The sequence below is a fragment of the Poecilia reticulata genome, chromosome 7 (assembly GCF_904066995.2).
Source record: "Poecilia reticulata chromosome 7, P_reticulata-male-v2, whole genome shotgun sequence".
Taxonomy (NCBI): Eukaryota; Metazoa; Chordata; class Actinopteri; order Cyprinodontiformes; family Poeciliidae; genus Poecilia; species Poecilia reticulata.
In genome coordinates this window covers 4,493,397-4,509,454 of record NC_088836.1, presented here as the reverse complement: position 1 = coordinate 4,509,454, position 16,058 = coordinate 4,493,397, and the positions used below count along the sequence as shown (strand labels likewise).

Here is a 16,058-nt window from a genome sequence, read left to right as displayed (position 1 = left end):
AGCTGAGCAAAGTGTCTGGTTGGACTGAGCGCCGCCTTCTGGACGCAGCTTCACCTCAGAGCTGCAGTTTCCAAGCTTGTGGGTTTCCACCTCATACAGCCAGCATTCCCCCAGTCAGCTCCTTCATACTAGCCAGCAGCAATTAGCCAACCCCGTGGTGGAGTGGAACAATGCATTGAAGGTCGTGTGTCAGAAAGTGCAAGTGTCTGTTTTTAAAGCAACAGAGGCCCAAGTTCAAGGCATTAATTTACAAAGTCACATTTCTTTTTGGTCATATTTGTTTAACAACTAACTTTAACACAGTTACTTGATTGTGCTATAAAATGGCATTTTGAGCCTGGAAAACATAATGCTGCCCTTGTAACTTTTTCAACAACCATTCTCTCCCAGAGTTACACAAAAGTAGTTGCAGTCTTCAAATGTTTCAAAGAGTAACACCATCCATCAGGCAGTGACAGATCTGCTGGAGTCTGATATGTTTAGCGAGAACAGAGCCAAGAGCCTCTGAGATCACTGAGGCCCTGATGTATCCTGATGTATCCAGATCGAGTCATGTGTCAACATCATGCCCAGCCTCTCAACCGGATCATGATTTAGCAATAACTCTGCTTTGTGCCTGAAGCCTAAATAGACACAGTGGACACATTCCTATTTCTTAACAGACACCATTTTTCATTTTCTCATAGCTTGCAATCAGAGTTTAATGTACAAACAAACAAAGTGGCAAATGAAAGTCAAAAACCTGCTGCTTTTGTAGTTCAATAAGACAGGAAACAGAGCCAGACCAAAGAATAAGCAACTGTAGCAGCTGCCAAGGATGTCCACCCCTGTATGAGGCCCAAAGAAAGAGACCTGACCACAATCTGACAGTCTGTGGAGGATCCAAGAGACGGGGCTGATGGTGAGGACATCAGAGACTTGGAGCTCATCACCAAAAATAAATAATCAAAAGCAGGAGGACACCTGCTGTCAATTATACTTTTGTACAAAGTATAAAGTTGTACAAATGATGCACAAATAGCAAGGTGCAACGCCTGAGGAAAACATGGCATTTTCTGGAAAAAAACAAAAGAAACAACAATTATATATATTTATCCAGGTTTTATTCTCAGTTATAATCACATAAACTCTGATTAAAGATTTAAATGCAACTTTTGAATTGTTAATGTAATATTTTATTAGCAGTTCAATCCATTTTATATACAGATTTTTTCCCCAAATTGTCATTAAAAGAACAGTACAAAAAATGTATAATTGTTTCATATCCATGGCGAGCAGGTCCAGTTCTTGTCTTCATTTGCATAACTCTTTGGTCAGATGCCTAAAATGTTCCTGGAAGTTACAAGTTAATATGTTATTTTTTTTCTTGGCAAAATAGCAAGTTTGTATTTTGCTTGGTAAATGTGAAAAAGAGCCAGAAGGCAGCCTACGACACATTTTAAAAATATATAAGTACAAATGCAACAGGCAAGGCAAGCACAAGCCAAAGCCAAATGTCTTTACAACCAAACATTCACTATGCTTAAAATACATACACTTAAACCCCTTCTGTCATCTCTACACATACACATTAAGCTACATGGTGCTTAACTAGTATGAAACACCAGAGCTACAAGTGAGGACTTGAGCTGATCTTTGTTTGGTGGGGTGAGGGAGGGGCATCATGTGACGATGAGGCGCTGCGGTTATGATTTGTTTCAAGGAAATGTTACATATCTGCACATTTCAGCAGCAAGGCATTTCAAAGTGCTTTACATAATTAAAATAAAAACAGCATGTGACAGTGAATAAACAGTGAGAAAGAGAAAAAGATTTTGAAAAAGAAACACCTAGGAATCCCCAGTGACCACTAACAACAAGTTGTTAGAACTTATTCATTGTCAACAATGAACCAAGATGTTCATACCAAAGCTGCAGTTAGCCAGTTAAAACATTTGACCATGTGAATAGATACGTTTGCATTCTAGAAATGAACATATTGTAAAATTAGACATTGTATCAGTTGCTGCCATCTGTGCTTTAATATAGCTGGGCTGTCAGCCACAACTTGTACCCAGATGCTTCATAAATAAATCTGATATATAATTGGTATGCAGTCAGAATATATCCATATTTACAGTGAACAGAGCACAGTGTTGTGTTTTTTATATCTAAGGTTCTTCTAACAACCCTGCCAGCATGCCTAGGTGCGCTCCATGTGGGGGAAGGAGGGCTGATATATGGGTCCCATATGGGTTTGTCTGCGGGTTCCACGGTGGCCCCACATGGGTTTGCCCATGTAGGGCCACAGCCTACATGGGCCTTACATGGGCCCTAAATGGGCAAACTCACCACCATCTAGGGCCCATGTGGAACCCGCAGACAAACCAAAGTGTTGTACCATCAACCTCACACAGTGGCATCTAAACTGTTGGGAATCAGATTTCACATAAATGTTTGGCTTATGTAATTATTAATCATTGTAATCAGTCATTTATTCTAAATTAAATTAGTAATGAAACTAAATGTTTTTTAGTTTAACTGTGACAACATCAGGGCTGCACAGTGGCGCAGTTGGTAGAGCTGTTGCCTTGCAGCAAGAAGGTTCTGGGTTCGATTCCCGGCCCCGGTCTTTCTGCATGGAGTTTGCATGTTCTCCCTGTGCATGGTGGGTTTTCTCCGGGTACTCCGGTTTCCTCCCACAGTCCAAAAACATGACTGTTAGGTTAATTGGCCTCTCCAAATTGCCCTAGGTGTGAGTGTGTGTGTGCATGGTTGTGTTGTCCTGCGACAGACTGGCAACCTGTCCAGGGTGACCCCGCCTCTCGCCCGGAACGCTAGCTGGAGATAGACACCAGCAACCCTCTCGACCCTGCACTGAGGGATAATGGTGTAAGAAAATGGATGGATGGATGGATGTGACAACATCCAGAATTTCAGAGTCATATGAGTCTGAGTCATATGCCAAACTCAGTCTCTTGTCAATTTTTTTTCAGTTTCTATGTTATTGGGAGTTGATCCTCCATAACATCTTAACACAGCTTCTTTTCAGAGCTTCAGTCTGCTCATGTGTCTTGCTGCTGTTTTTTTCTTGTCTTTTTCCTCTGCTATGGTCTGCCTCATTCAACTGGAGTTTCATGGGTGTTGATGTTTCTTTCCTCTTCGCTCTCTTTCAGCCTTTCTCTTATTTCCCTTTTCCTTGTCATCTTCTCATTTATTCAGCTTGTAGCTTTTAGATAAAACTAAAGCTAATCATTGATTTGGTTTCACTAAGCAAATTTAGTGAGAAATTGTAATTGTAAAAAAAGTTCTGAGAACTCAAGTTATGAAAGGTGTATATACTGTGAGCGACTTTATTGTATAACCTATGGATAAGCAAACAAAAAAAGATATCGCCATTGTGATGAAATCATCAGGGTATTACAATCAGCCATCCCTTAGATTGAAATGGTTTTGGTTACATTTAGAGGAAAAACTAACATGTTTAGTCTTGAGATTGTCAAGAACAAACATGAAGGTGCCACATCACTATACAGGTCCTTCTCAAAAAATTAGCATAAAGTGATAAAGTTCATTATTTTCCATAATGCAATGATAAAAATTAAACTGTCTTATATTTTATATTCATTGCACAACAACTGAAATATTTCAGGTCTTTTATTGTTTTAATACTGGTGATTTTGGCATACAGCTCATGAAAATCCAAAATCCCTGTCTCAAAAAATTAGCATATTTCATCTGACCAATAAAAGAAAAGTGTTTATAATACCAAAAAAGTCAACTTTCAAATAATTATGTTCAGTTATGCACTCAATACTTGGTCAGGAATCCTTTTTTAGCCTTCAATGCGGCATGGAGGCCATCAGCCTGTGGCTCTTCCGAGGTGTTATGGAGCCCAGGATGCTTTGATAACGGCCTTAAGCTCATCCAGAGTTTTGGGTCTTGTGTCTCTCAACTTTCTCTTCACAATATCCCACAGATTCTCTATGGGGTTCAGGTCAGGAGAGTTGGCAGGAAAATTGAGCACAGTAACACCATGGTCAGTAATACCAGTGGTTTTGGCACTGTGAGCAGGTGCCAGGTTGTGCTGAAAAATGAAATCTTCATCTCCATAAAGCTTTTCAGCAGATGGAAGCATGAAATACTCCAAAACCTCCTGATAGCTGCTGCATTGACCTGCCCTTGATGAAACACAGTGGACCAACACCAGCAGCTGACATGGCTCCTCAGACCATCACTGACTGTGGCTACTTGACACTGGACTTCTGGCCTTTTGGCATTTCCTTCTCTCCAGTCTTCCTCCAGACTCTGGCACCTTGATTTCCGAATGACATGCAAAATTTGCTTTCATTCGAAAAAAGTACTTTGGACCACTGAGCAACAGTCCAGTGCTGCTTCTCTGTAGCCCAGGTCAGGCGCTTCTGCCGCTGTTTCTGGTTCAAAAGTGGCTTGACCTTCTACTCCAGACTCAGTCCACTGCTTCCCACAAGGTCTGGAATCGGTTCTTCTCCACAATCTTCCTCAGGGTCCGGTCACCTCTTCTCGTTGTGCAGCGTTTTCTGCCATACTTTTTCCTTCCCACTGAGGTGCCTTGATACAGCACTCTGGGAACAGCCTATTCGTTCAGAAATTTCTTTCTGTCTTACCCTCTTGCTTGAGGGTGTCAATGATGGCCTTCTGGACAGCAGTCAGGTCAGCAGTCTGACCCATGATTGCGGTTTTGAGTAACAAACCAGGCTGGGAGTTTTTAAAAGCCTCAGGAATCTTTTGCAAGTGTTCAGAGTTACTTTGTTGATTCAGATGATGAGGTTAACTGCTCGTTCAGAGAACCTTTTCATGATATGCTAATTTTTTGAGACGGGGATTTTGGGTTTTCATGAGCTGTTTGCCAAAATCATCAGTATTAAAACAATAAAATACCTGAAATATTTCAGTTGGTGTGCAATGACTCTAAAATATATGGCAGTTTAATTTTTATCAATACATTATGGAAAATAATGAACTTTATCACAATATGCTAATTTTTTGAGAAGGACCTGTATATTACAGGGAATTTATCCTTATCAATTCTTTCAATGATAACAATCCTAAGTGCTAGAATGAAAAGCAAGAGACAGCTAGAAATGTATGCCTCTTTATAATGCTGTATTTTATTTAAGTATTAATAAAATCCAGTTCAACTGTAGAGTTGTGTAACATATAAGTGACCAAAAGACTAAAAACTACTCTCATTTTAAAGGCTTGTTTTGGAAATGCCTCTGTGTCTCTTTTTACTGCTCATATTCAGTACTGGGTGATGCACCTCTGTAACTTTGCACTGTTTAAAAATATTTCTTAATTTTGTTATTAACATTATTTTTAAGACTTTTTAATTTATCCACGAAGAGAAGAAAAAAAACCTTTTAATTCCAAACGAAACATTGGAATTTGCTGAAATCCAAGTTAGTGGGAAAGTAAATAATGCACTAATATTCAGCTCTCATCTCTTCATATTCACTATGAATTTTGATGTTCCTCTTTATTTTTCATCCAGATATAATGCGCATACTGTACATCTGCTAACACTCATCTGTTCTCTATCCAGTAAATGTTTAATATCAGACAGTGGCTACATTCAAAATGTAGTTTTCCTGCAATGGACTGGGGATGTGTAAATGGTGAACTCTGCCTCTCGCCTGTTGACAGCTGGTGATAGACACCAGCCCCCCTCCTCACCCTAATGGGTTAAGGGTGGAAGAAAATAAATGCGTGGATGGAAAATGCCATTTTCAAATGCTTATTTAATTGTGATGTGATGTTTGTTAGATCTAAAATACCTTTTGAAAATAATCTGTAATCAGGCATTAAATATGCTTTTCAAGAACATCTGGAAAGTATTCACAGTACATAACAGTTTATGTTATGTACTAATTACCAAATTACATTATGACAATATGGAAAGCAGTTTGAGATTTTTTGCTAATTAATTTAAAATAGAGAACCAATAAATCATTTTCATTGTTTTCCATACTTTTTCCCAGGAGGGGGTGATGGCATGTTTTATCTGTTGTACATTATGTGCTTTAGTCACTTTCTACAAATATTAACATCCCATAGTAGAAAATGTTTCTATCCTCTTTTTGTAAAGGTTTTAGCCTTTTCTTTATTTTAAAACCAAAGAAGAGCGCTAGAATTGACATAAAGTGACAACAAATTGATTAAGTAGATATATATAAAAAAGATGAGTTATTTTTCCAAAGGACATGTAACATTTGTGGGTCTAAACAGGATCTATTTAGCTATACTGAGCATAAAAATGGTTCTTATGGTAACATTAGCAGACCCTTGTATTAAACCTTTTATGAGACTGAGTGTAACTTTGCTGTTCTGACTGTTCCCAGAATTTGAAGGCCTGGTGTCTGATGGGATTCATTCAGAGATGCTTTCCTATAATAATAATAATAAAAAACTGAATAAATTTTGAACAATTCTTCATACTGTTAACTTTTCATAATTTACAGAATGCATTTTGTCTCACTGGAAAGACCAACAGAGGTGAATGTTTGGCTTGATATACCTTTCGCACACTGGTACTGTAATTTCCCAAAATGATCAAGGGACTTTTTTCAGATGTTGAAGGTAGTAGAGTGTAAATCTGATGGCTGACTTATTCTGAATGATCATAAAGTCTTTTGGAAAAGAAATGCTCCATCTAAAAGTTGAATTGCAGTGAAACAAGCGATGCTGGTATGCTTTGGAAGGTTTGCTGAAAAATTGACAGTGGTTGACATAAGATTTTATCAATTACCCCAGATTTTAACAAAATATCTCTTGTGTGACGTGTTTCCTTTAAATATGATTTATACAAAAATACACAGTGAAGAGACCAGAAAAGCAGTCTAGTCAAAAGCCTTTTCTATCTTTTGACTAGAAATGACTACATTTCATTGACCCAAATGTAGGCAGAGAGGAGAAGAGTTTTAATGATGGAACAAATAAAGACAAACAGTTATTTTGCAAATTGACCAAGGAACTTATACAGAGAAAAGAAGTGCCAAAGATACAATAGATACCAAAGATAACACACTGAGAGCTGAATCAGAGAGAAAGGGAAACAAATACACAAGATTAGCAAGCACAACATTCTACCTTACTTAACCTGACAGGTTGGCCAAAAAGAGGATTAATGAGAAAAGCAACCAAAAAGCACCAAGCAGCATGATGCATCTGGACGAAGAACTCAGACTAGACAGAATGCTGACAGCATCACATTTTGACACCATTCTATCAATCTGAGCTTCACAGAAGGATGGCAAGTTGAAAACTAATATTGAGATGTCATATGAAGTCCTGTTTAAAGTTTGCAACAAGACATCAAGAGTTCTCATTAATTACTTAGATTTACTGTTACACTTACTTGAGAAATATAGAAAAATGCTGAACTAATAATATTTTAAAGAAAAATAAGTTCTTTAAACATATTGAAGCCAATATAAAGCAAACATTTTATTTATTTTGCATTTTAAAAGAAAGAACACAAATATTTTTGATGAACAAGCACACATGCAAACACAGAGCTACACCCACACAGTCTATCATAAACTGATATTTGTATTATATTACTAAATAGTAACTGTTCAACATAACAGTACAGTACATCCAGTACTAGTTAATACAAGATGTAACCACAGCCCAACATGAAAACACTTTAATCTAAACATGTTTGTACTTGTGTGTGTGTGTGTGTGTGTGTGTGTGCGTGTGTGTGTGTGTGCGTGCGTGCGTGCGTGCGTGCGTGCGTGTGTGTGCGTGTGTGTGTGTGTGTGTGTGTGCGTGTGTGTGCGTGTGTTTGCGTGTGTGTGCAAGTGTGCGTGTGTGTGTCCTCATTTATAAAAGGTTTCTCAATAAGGATTTACAACAGTCACACACCTGCCCTCCGTGACCCGATGCAGACATGAAGGGAGATCAGGGCCACAGAAATTCAAAGGCCCCTAAAGTTCAGAGCCACATTTTTTCAGACAGAAGATAAAAACGACCTTTCAGGGTCTTTAAGAAAAGAACTCCAGGACTGAAGGTTTCTGTTCACAAGAGTTAGTTGTCCATAAATGTCAGTAAATTGGAAAATGTCCTGTGGTCATTTTAATTTACTGCTGGCAAGATCAGCATCCATGTTGTCCAGGTGAATTGCTTAAACTAAAATCACGTTTCACATAACATACAACAAAACTGCACCTATTAGACTTGAAATATTAATTTCAAACAAAATAATCTTGTAAAAATACAATAGCTACACATGAGCTATTCAGGAGATGATTTTCACATGAATAGATCATGTTTTGGACCAAATCAAATGTCTTTGTTTCAAGGGTTTCTGATTCATCCTTTTGAATCAAAAATGTTGTTCTATGAGAAATTAAATGTCGTTGTAACTCATATTAATTACATTTTTTAAAGAGTTATTGTAGATGGTGATGGGTGTTGGCAGAAAATCACTGTCACTACATCACCTTCCATTATCTAAAAGGAAAAAAAAAGATTTATATATAGATGCTGTCTAGTTTTGGTATGCTACATTAGAACTTCTAACTGAACAATAATTTTTGTCTTTTAATTATGACGTGAGTACACACAAACTGTTACCTCAGTTTTTTGGTTTAAACAACGTATTTTCCTGCAGAACATGCCTCCAAATAAAGACACTCTGTACATTTATCTAGAGCAGCTGGTTGCCATGGTCTTTTCTCAGCCAGTCTTTTTCCACATACGCTCTGACTGCTCCTGCTGAACTCCTCTGCGCTGCGTCTGGAGCCAGTAGCAGACTGAACATCTCCATAGCCTCTGGGGTGAACCTCCTCCACAAAGGAGGGATGTCATCCTCCACATAAACTTTCTTCTTCGTCTCGCACCAGTCGGCAAACTCCTGGTAGAAGCTGTCCGAGTCCATGCAACGCTCCCATGGGAAGTAACCAGTGAGGATGCAGAAGATGACCACTGCAAAGGCCCAGGTGTCCAGGCTGGGTTCCACGCTCAGAGGAGGCACTGTCACCTCTTTCTGGTTGTCCAGCAGAGCCACACTGCAAAGTTCTGGGGCCATGTACGGCAAAGTCCCTGTGATGAAGCGTATGAGGGTTCCTCTCTTCTGGGCCAGGCCAAAGTCTGCCAGCTTGACCTGACGGCAGTGAGTGTCCAGCAGCAGGATGTTTTCGGGTTTGACATCTCGGTGGACCAGACTGTGGCTGTGGATGAACTCCAGAGCACTGGAGATCTGGAGGACGCAGCGTTTCACTGACAACTCCGGGATGCCCACCTGGGTGAAGAGAGAGAATATGCATTTTTATTGTTGCGTTATGTATTTAAATTTGTTAGCTTTTTTTAATTTGAAATCCAAAACACAATGCAAGTGTGAATGTTTTATATGCGTTTTAATGCAGCAAAGTCAGCATTTCCATATTTATATGTTATGAATAATTGTTTTCATTAAATTGCTTTACTTTCTCCAGTCTGATAAGAAACAGCATTCAAGAGTTTCTTTGATTTTATTTGAGTTTTCCAACAGTTTGTTGTCACTAGATGTCAATGTGTTGGAACAATCTACGAGTCGTTGGTTTAAAAGAGAGCATCAGTTCCACCTAGTGGAAAACCTGAGCCATTACATTATGTGAAATTGTATTTATGTATGTAATCTAAAAACCGATGCATTTATATCTGTTAGCTGTAACTTTCTATAGGGTTCACAGGGAATTATGGGCTTGAGAACTTGAGATCATGTTAATTATTCTCTTGTGTGTATTGATGAATGCCTGCATTTCAGAGATGTCGACTATTTTGAATAGATTCAGTGTAATATGCAAGAGGTGTGTGTAGGAATCATCTGTTTTAATCATAGGAAGATGTATTTCTCATCATTTCTGTTTATGCTCCAAACTCTGGTTTCTGTCAGTAATTCTAAACATGATATATGTTCATATAGCTGACATTCTGAAAGATTTAACTTCAGCTGCATTTGAAGTATTTTGACCCACAGAAAACATTCACCCTAAAATGTTTCTAAATATAGCATCAGATCTGTCATAATTCTTGATTAAACAATGAATGACTTCTCACTTTTGGCTTGATGACGGCAAAAAGATCCCTCCCAATGACCAACTCCTGGGCGAAGCAGTAGTGCTCTTTAGACTGGAAGGCGATGCCAAACAGGCCCACAATGCAGGGGTGGCAGGACAGGTGTAAGGAGATGCAGTACTCTCGTAGAAAGCCCTGCAGTTTAGTGGAGGCTTTAGGCATCACTTTCAGGGCCATTGGAGTCCCTGCAGACCAACCACAGTGCAGTCGTCACCGTCGGAAACAGGCACCGTTACTGTTTCCTTCAGGTTTCAAACATGCTTTGCCACAGAGAAACATTGAGATCTCTTCCAGTTTATTTCCATTTACTGGCCTCTGTTGGTTTTTCAGTCCTGTGATCTGCATTAATCTGCATACTTTGTCTACATTTACCATTGAACTGCTTTGCTACTCACCGACTCATGAGGCCCCATACAGTCCAACAAGTTGAGCTGAGTATCTCTGATCAAAATGTTGAAGTTTTTCAGCTGCATTTTGATAGTCGTGGTTCCTCTGTTTAGAATTTCAGACTTTGAGTTTTCAAAGACATCATAACTATCTTTGCTAACTTTTAGAGAGAGAATTGTTTTGTCTTGTGTGATTTTAGAAAGACAGAATAAAAAACAAATCTTGAATTTCTCTTCATTGTTTAGAGAAAAAAAGAGCAGTACTTAAAAAAAACTTTCAGGCTCTGTTTATAGAGCAAATAAATAGTAAATAAATATTTATTTTATTGGTTAATTACATGTACATAGACCCAGATGAGCAAATAACTGAAGTTTGAAACTAACAGTTGAAGTAGAAAAGAGTTTCACACTTTTACAGCAAAGTTTGTGGATCGACACCAATTTAGTTCTGGAACCAGTTTAGAACCAGTTTGAAATGATTGACATGTTATTTGAATTCAGTAATATAACTTAATAGTTCAATAATTTTTCCTAATTAGGACAGTTTTGAAATTGTAAAATTCATAGCTATCCAGTTTAAACTAACTGATGTTTTTTTATAGACATTCAGAGAAATAAGATTTGGTGATGGATAAATGAAAAGAATAAAACGAGTTGATGAATAATGCTTTACATGAAAGTACATTTGGTCATTTTTTTGCACTTTGATTTAAATAAACTGCCCCCTGAGGCTGCAATAGTAACAATTCATACCCCTGAAACGATGAGTGACCAGCAACACTTTGCCATATTTTCCCCGTCCGATCTCCTTGACAATGTTGAAATGTTCCTGGATCTCCAGCTGACCGATGCTCTGCGCCGTCAGCTCTATCAGCTCATCGATGAGGCTCCCATCAGCGAGACCCAGCTCAATCATCTCCTTCCAAAACCATAAAATAAATAATTTTTTTTTTTCTTTGTTTGCATGAGATTTAGGAGACAGGCCTCACCTAAAACAAAGATCTAGTTTGCCTGGTTATGCACATATTTACCTGAGATCTAGCATCAAGTAAATTTCTAACTTGATCCAAATTTAATGGAAAGTAACTTTGATTCAAAAAAGATTTTTACTGAAACAAAAGAAACATTTTCTTCTATTTTCTGGCTACTTAACGTCTTCCATAATGCTAAAAATGATATCAGGCATTGTGTTGATCTGCTTTAAAGAAAAGATTCTGTTATTTGATATATATATATATATATATATATATATATATATATATATATATATATATATATATATATATATATATATATATAATGTGTGTGTGCGTGTGGGTGTGCATGGGTGTGCATGGGTGTGCGCGTACATGTACGTGTGTAGTGTTAAATTTGCATTCTGTAAGCTTATACGAGGTGGTGATGGATAATCATCTGGTCTTGTTGCTGTCATACACACAGCATGCGTTGTCCTATTGGTCGGGATCCTTGTCACATAATCTACTAAAAGATGTAAAAAATTTTTTACATGTATAATTTACAACGATCACCAAAAGTCAAGATAACTAATAATGATGTTAGCAAAAAATGATGTCAGTTTAAAGCTATACTGCTTAAATGTACATTTATCAATCACTATTGTTTTAGTTTATTCAGTAAACTTCTGAAAATTCACTCTTTTTTCAACAATGTTATCATTAATTATATGGTTTTAATGACACATACAGTAAACTATCTAGCAAGAGCCCAAAACACTAAGATGTTTTCCACATATGTCAAAGATAAGTTATCAAACTCTCAGCTGCTGTTGTTAAATTGATGTTAACAATGAGTAGATACTGATAACATCTTAAAACCTCTTCCTGCTTACCTTTTCTAGAGGCAGCTCCCAAACACAGTCACTACAATCTGAATAGCAAGCAGTGCAAATGAACACAATATCTACAGCTGGTAAATATTCTCTGCAAATGCTGAATCAATGTACTCCTTATTCCCTCTTCCAATTTCACTAGTGCTGCTCCAGCAAGAGTAGTTCTGGAAGCTCTGCACTGTCCGGCCCACTGCAGTGCGTTCAAATGCTGTGATACATCAGAGCCAACTTTAACAGCTGATTACAGGCTGCCTCTGCAAAAGACACACACACACGTTTGCGTGACTATCTTTGTGGGGACTTTTCATTGAGCTCCATTCATTTTTACAGTCTAAACCTTACCCATATGCTAACCCTAGCCATTACATATCCAACCCTAACCCTACCCAAATTTCAATTCACACCTTAGTCCTAAATATAACCCCTCACCCAAAAACAATGTTTCCCCTTGTGGGTACCAGGCTTTGGTCCCCACAAGGAGCAGTGGGTCCCCACAGCTTAGTGTCGCAAAAATGGTCCCCATAAGGTATTACAAACAAACACACTCACACATATGCACACACAAACTATTTTGAATTTCTACCCATATTAGAACTTTATGTGCAATCCAGACATTTTCACTCATCCTAACCAGTAGCAGTATTTTCCTAACCCTAACCAAATGTAATTCACGCCTAACCTCTAAACCTAACCCCTCACCTAAAACAAAGGCGGTCCAATGTATTATGACTGGGTTTTGGTCCACATAAGGCCCATTGGTCTTCAGAAAGTTAGTAAACATGCCAAAAATGGTCCTATGTAGTGTTGGATGACAGAAATTGCAGAAATGTCTGGATTAGGTAGCATATTATTATGATTAATAATTTATTATTAAAGAAGTTATTATCATGTAGAAGTTGTTTCTTTTAACTAATAGAAGAAGAGCAGGAGCACCACTGGAGTTTCTGGAAAAATTAGCCAATCACTTTCAGCTTCTCATGAAAGAATGAATTAAACGTTACTGGACAGCAGTTACATTTCACTGGAATGTTTTCTAATACAGTGTGAGAATTAACAAAATGGCTCAACCTTACACTCATACATTCCGTCAATGAGTTTCCTCGCCTAAACTACCAATTATGCAATCTACTGGTCTAAAAGCAATGAGTAATCAAGAACCAAATCAACTAATTAATGAAAGTCGGAAGAGATTGGAAAACTGAAAATTAATGTCAAGATTAATCGACAAAGTAGCAAAACAAAGAGTAAGATCAGAAAAACTATTAGTTATAACTCAATAGTTATAACTATTGAGGATCACTTTTCACTGTGACAATAGTGAGACATGATGCCCAGACCAGAGCACCACGTCTGGACATGTGGTCAAATCTAGTAGCACCTCAGAGAGACCATTAAACCAACATATAAAAACATCTAAATCATTTTATTTAACTAACTTATCTCAGTGCAGACACTTTAAAGAAGATCCAACCTTACTGTGAGATGATCAGTCTAAAAGTCAAATTGAAAATGATGTCCAAGGAAGGACTGGTCCACCAGACCAGGTGAGCTGGATGTGCAACTGGAGACTCTCAGAAAGACCCAGCGGTACTGTTGCTCGTTTTAACTGTTGCTTGGTTTAACAACTACGTGGCAACCGCTCGGCAATGTGAGCGTACATCTAAAATAGCAGGACAGCAAAGGATTTAGTATCTGTTTTGGTCATGTGGGAACTTAAAAAATGTGGATGCACAGACAGGGATTATTAAAAGTTCTCCAGGTAACACTGAAGGTTTTATCATCCTTTCTCAGGTTCATGGCTTTTTAGCTTAGAACATTCATACAGTTTTGCAAAGGATTGTCAGTATTTATCAGGACTGTTGGCACATTTATGTCTTTTTTCAAGAACTATTTCTATTCTTTGGTGTTTGATTCAAACAGAGTTTGAGTTTGTTATATAAAATCAGTTATGGAGTATATTTGTATTTTGTATTAACTTTACTTTTAAGTATCTTGTTATTATTGTTGTAATCTTGCTTTATTTCATTGAATTGTACAGTATGTTGCTCAACATCTGTTGTTTGTGTGCCATATAAATACGTTGACATTGATATGGAATAAATCAGTTCAGTTGACTTTATTCATATAGCTATAATACACAACTAATGTACTTTATAAAACAAACAGGTGTAAGTTGTGTCAAGAACAGTGGAACCCCAATTACTGGTGTTTCAGTTTTTGTACATTCATCTTTTTGCTGATTTTTCTGTGGAAGGTAAAATGTGTCTATTTGTCTTTTTGTTCATAAACTCACATCCTGACATGCTTTCATTTAAAAAGTCCTTTCGGTTTTTCTTTTTCTACTGTCTTAGTATCTTCACTTGATCTGTTGACCAGTGCTTCAGCCAAACAAAACAAACCATGACCAAGGTTTAGCAGTGACAGCTACAGATACTGCTCCTGTTTCACTCCGCGGTGTGGTGCAACATATCTTAGCATTTTATACCCTCCTAAAGTTCAAACTCCATCCAGAATTACAAAAGATTTCACTGACTGTGCCTTTCATCGTTCGATAATGTCTGACATTCCCAATTTTCCCAACAAGTCTACAACCAGCTCAGAGAGATTCTTATACTTTCATCAAGGCTCTGAGTTGGGAATGCACTCAAGTAGTGCCACTCATGTGAAACAAATCCCTCAGTATGTCACCTTTATCCCAGGAAGACTTAATTGGGGTGTTGTTGTACCAGTGTGAGAGTAAAAATGTGCGTTAATCCATGCTTCAATTGCTGGTAACTCACTCAACACTGTCTTCATACCGTAGTGGTTATTTTTGGGGGGAACCAAGCTCCCAAGCTAAACAAATGATCCCAAGAAACAGATACTTTGTTAATCCTGCTGGAGTTTAATGAGGTGTGAAGAACTCATAGCTTAGCTTCAAACTACAGAGGTCATTTTATTGGAAATAACAGCTTGAATGTCTGTGTGTTTTTGAACAAGATACCTAAATTTAATCATCTACTCGACATAACCATACAGCTTTAACATTCTGAGGCAGGTAACATATATAGAGTGTCCAGAACCTCCTAACGAAAGCTCCCAGCTACTGCTGGATGAGCTTACAGCCGGAGTGAGTAATTGTAGTTATGTAGTGGAGTGTGTTCCGAAATTTGTGATCATCATGTTACGCTGTCACCACATAGATGGGTTAATGTCATACTTGAGATCTTTTCCTTCTAGGACAGTGCTGAGTCGTCTTCAAGGCGCCAGAGACAGAGTCTGAGTCCAAACCTCCAGCCTCCAGACGTTCCCGTTTCTGTCCCCCATGTCCTGGAGGAATTCAGTTACAGAGGTGTGAGAACAGACGTAGCAGCTCAGTGTACTAGTTGAGACAATTTATTTTGGTAACATTTTTGAAATGAGTTTTCATGTAAAGAATGAGACACTTGTCTGATCCGTGACATTCCTCTGGCCTCTCTGGTTAGTCAGGTTTGTGAGGCGGTGAGACGAGGACGTCACTCATGTTCCAAACAGCACTGCTGTGACTCAGCTCATTCCTAAACAGCATTTTATCGCTTGTAAGCATACGTTACATAGCCAGACTGTTTCACTTTGGTTTTCTCTTAATTACCAAAGAGGAACAGAAAAGAGGAACAGTTTCATGATGACCAATCAATGTACAAAAAGAGAAAAAATGTAGCAGCAGGCAGAAGCAGAAATTAAGCAGTGAATTAATAACTATGTACAAAAAAGATAAACAACAT

General features: G+C 38.0%; 1 protein-coding gene across 8 annotated transcripts; it reads right to left on the bottom strand.

Annotated features, from left to right (window-relative positions):
• Positions 1 to 6,917: 6,917 nt before the first annotated feature.
• On the bottom strand, positions 6,918 to 13,950 carry LOC103467058 (serine/threonine-protein kinase SBK1). Of its 8 annotated transcripts, none has more exons than XM_081608622.1 (5): positions 13,787 to 13,949; positions 12,316 to 12,569; positions 11,220 to 11,385; positions 10,063 to 10,265; positions 6,918 to 9,265 (listed from the first exon to the last, which is right to left on the bottom strand). In XM_081608622.1, the coding sequence occupies exons 3-5, from the start codon at positions 11,380 to 11,382 to the stop codon at positions 8,672 to 8,674; spliced, it is 960 nt and encodes a 319-aa protein (XP_081464748.1). In that variant the 5' UTR covers positions 11,383 to 11,385; positions 12,316 to 12,569; positions 13,787 to 13,949; the 3' UTR covers positions 6,918 to 8,671. The 8 variants fall into 8 exon arrangements, with proteins under 8 accessions (XP_081464748.1, XP_081464747.1, XP_081464749.1 ...); XM_081608621.1 differs by having other exon boundaries at positions 13,792 to 13,949; XM_081608623.1 differs by lacking the exon at positions 13,787 to 13,949 and adding an exon at positions 11,816 to 11,948 and having other exon boundaries at positions 12,316 to 13,735.
• Positions 13,951 to 16,058: the final 2,108 nt, after the last annotated feature.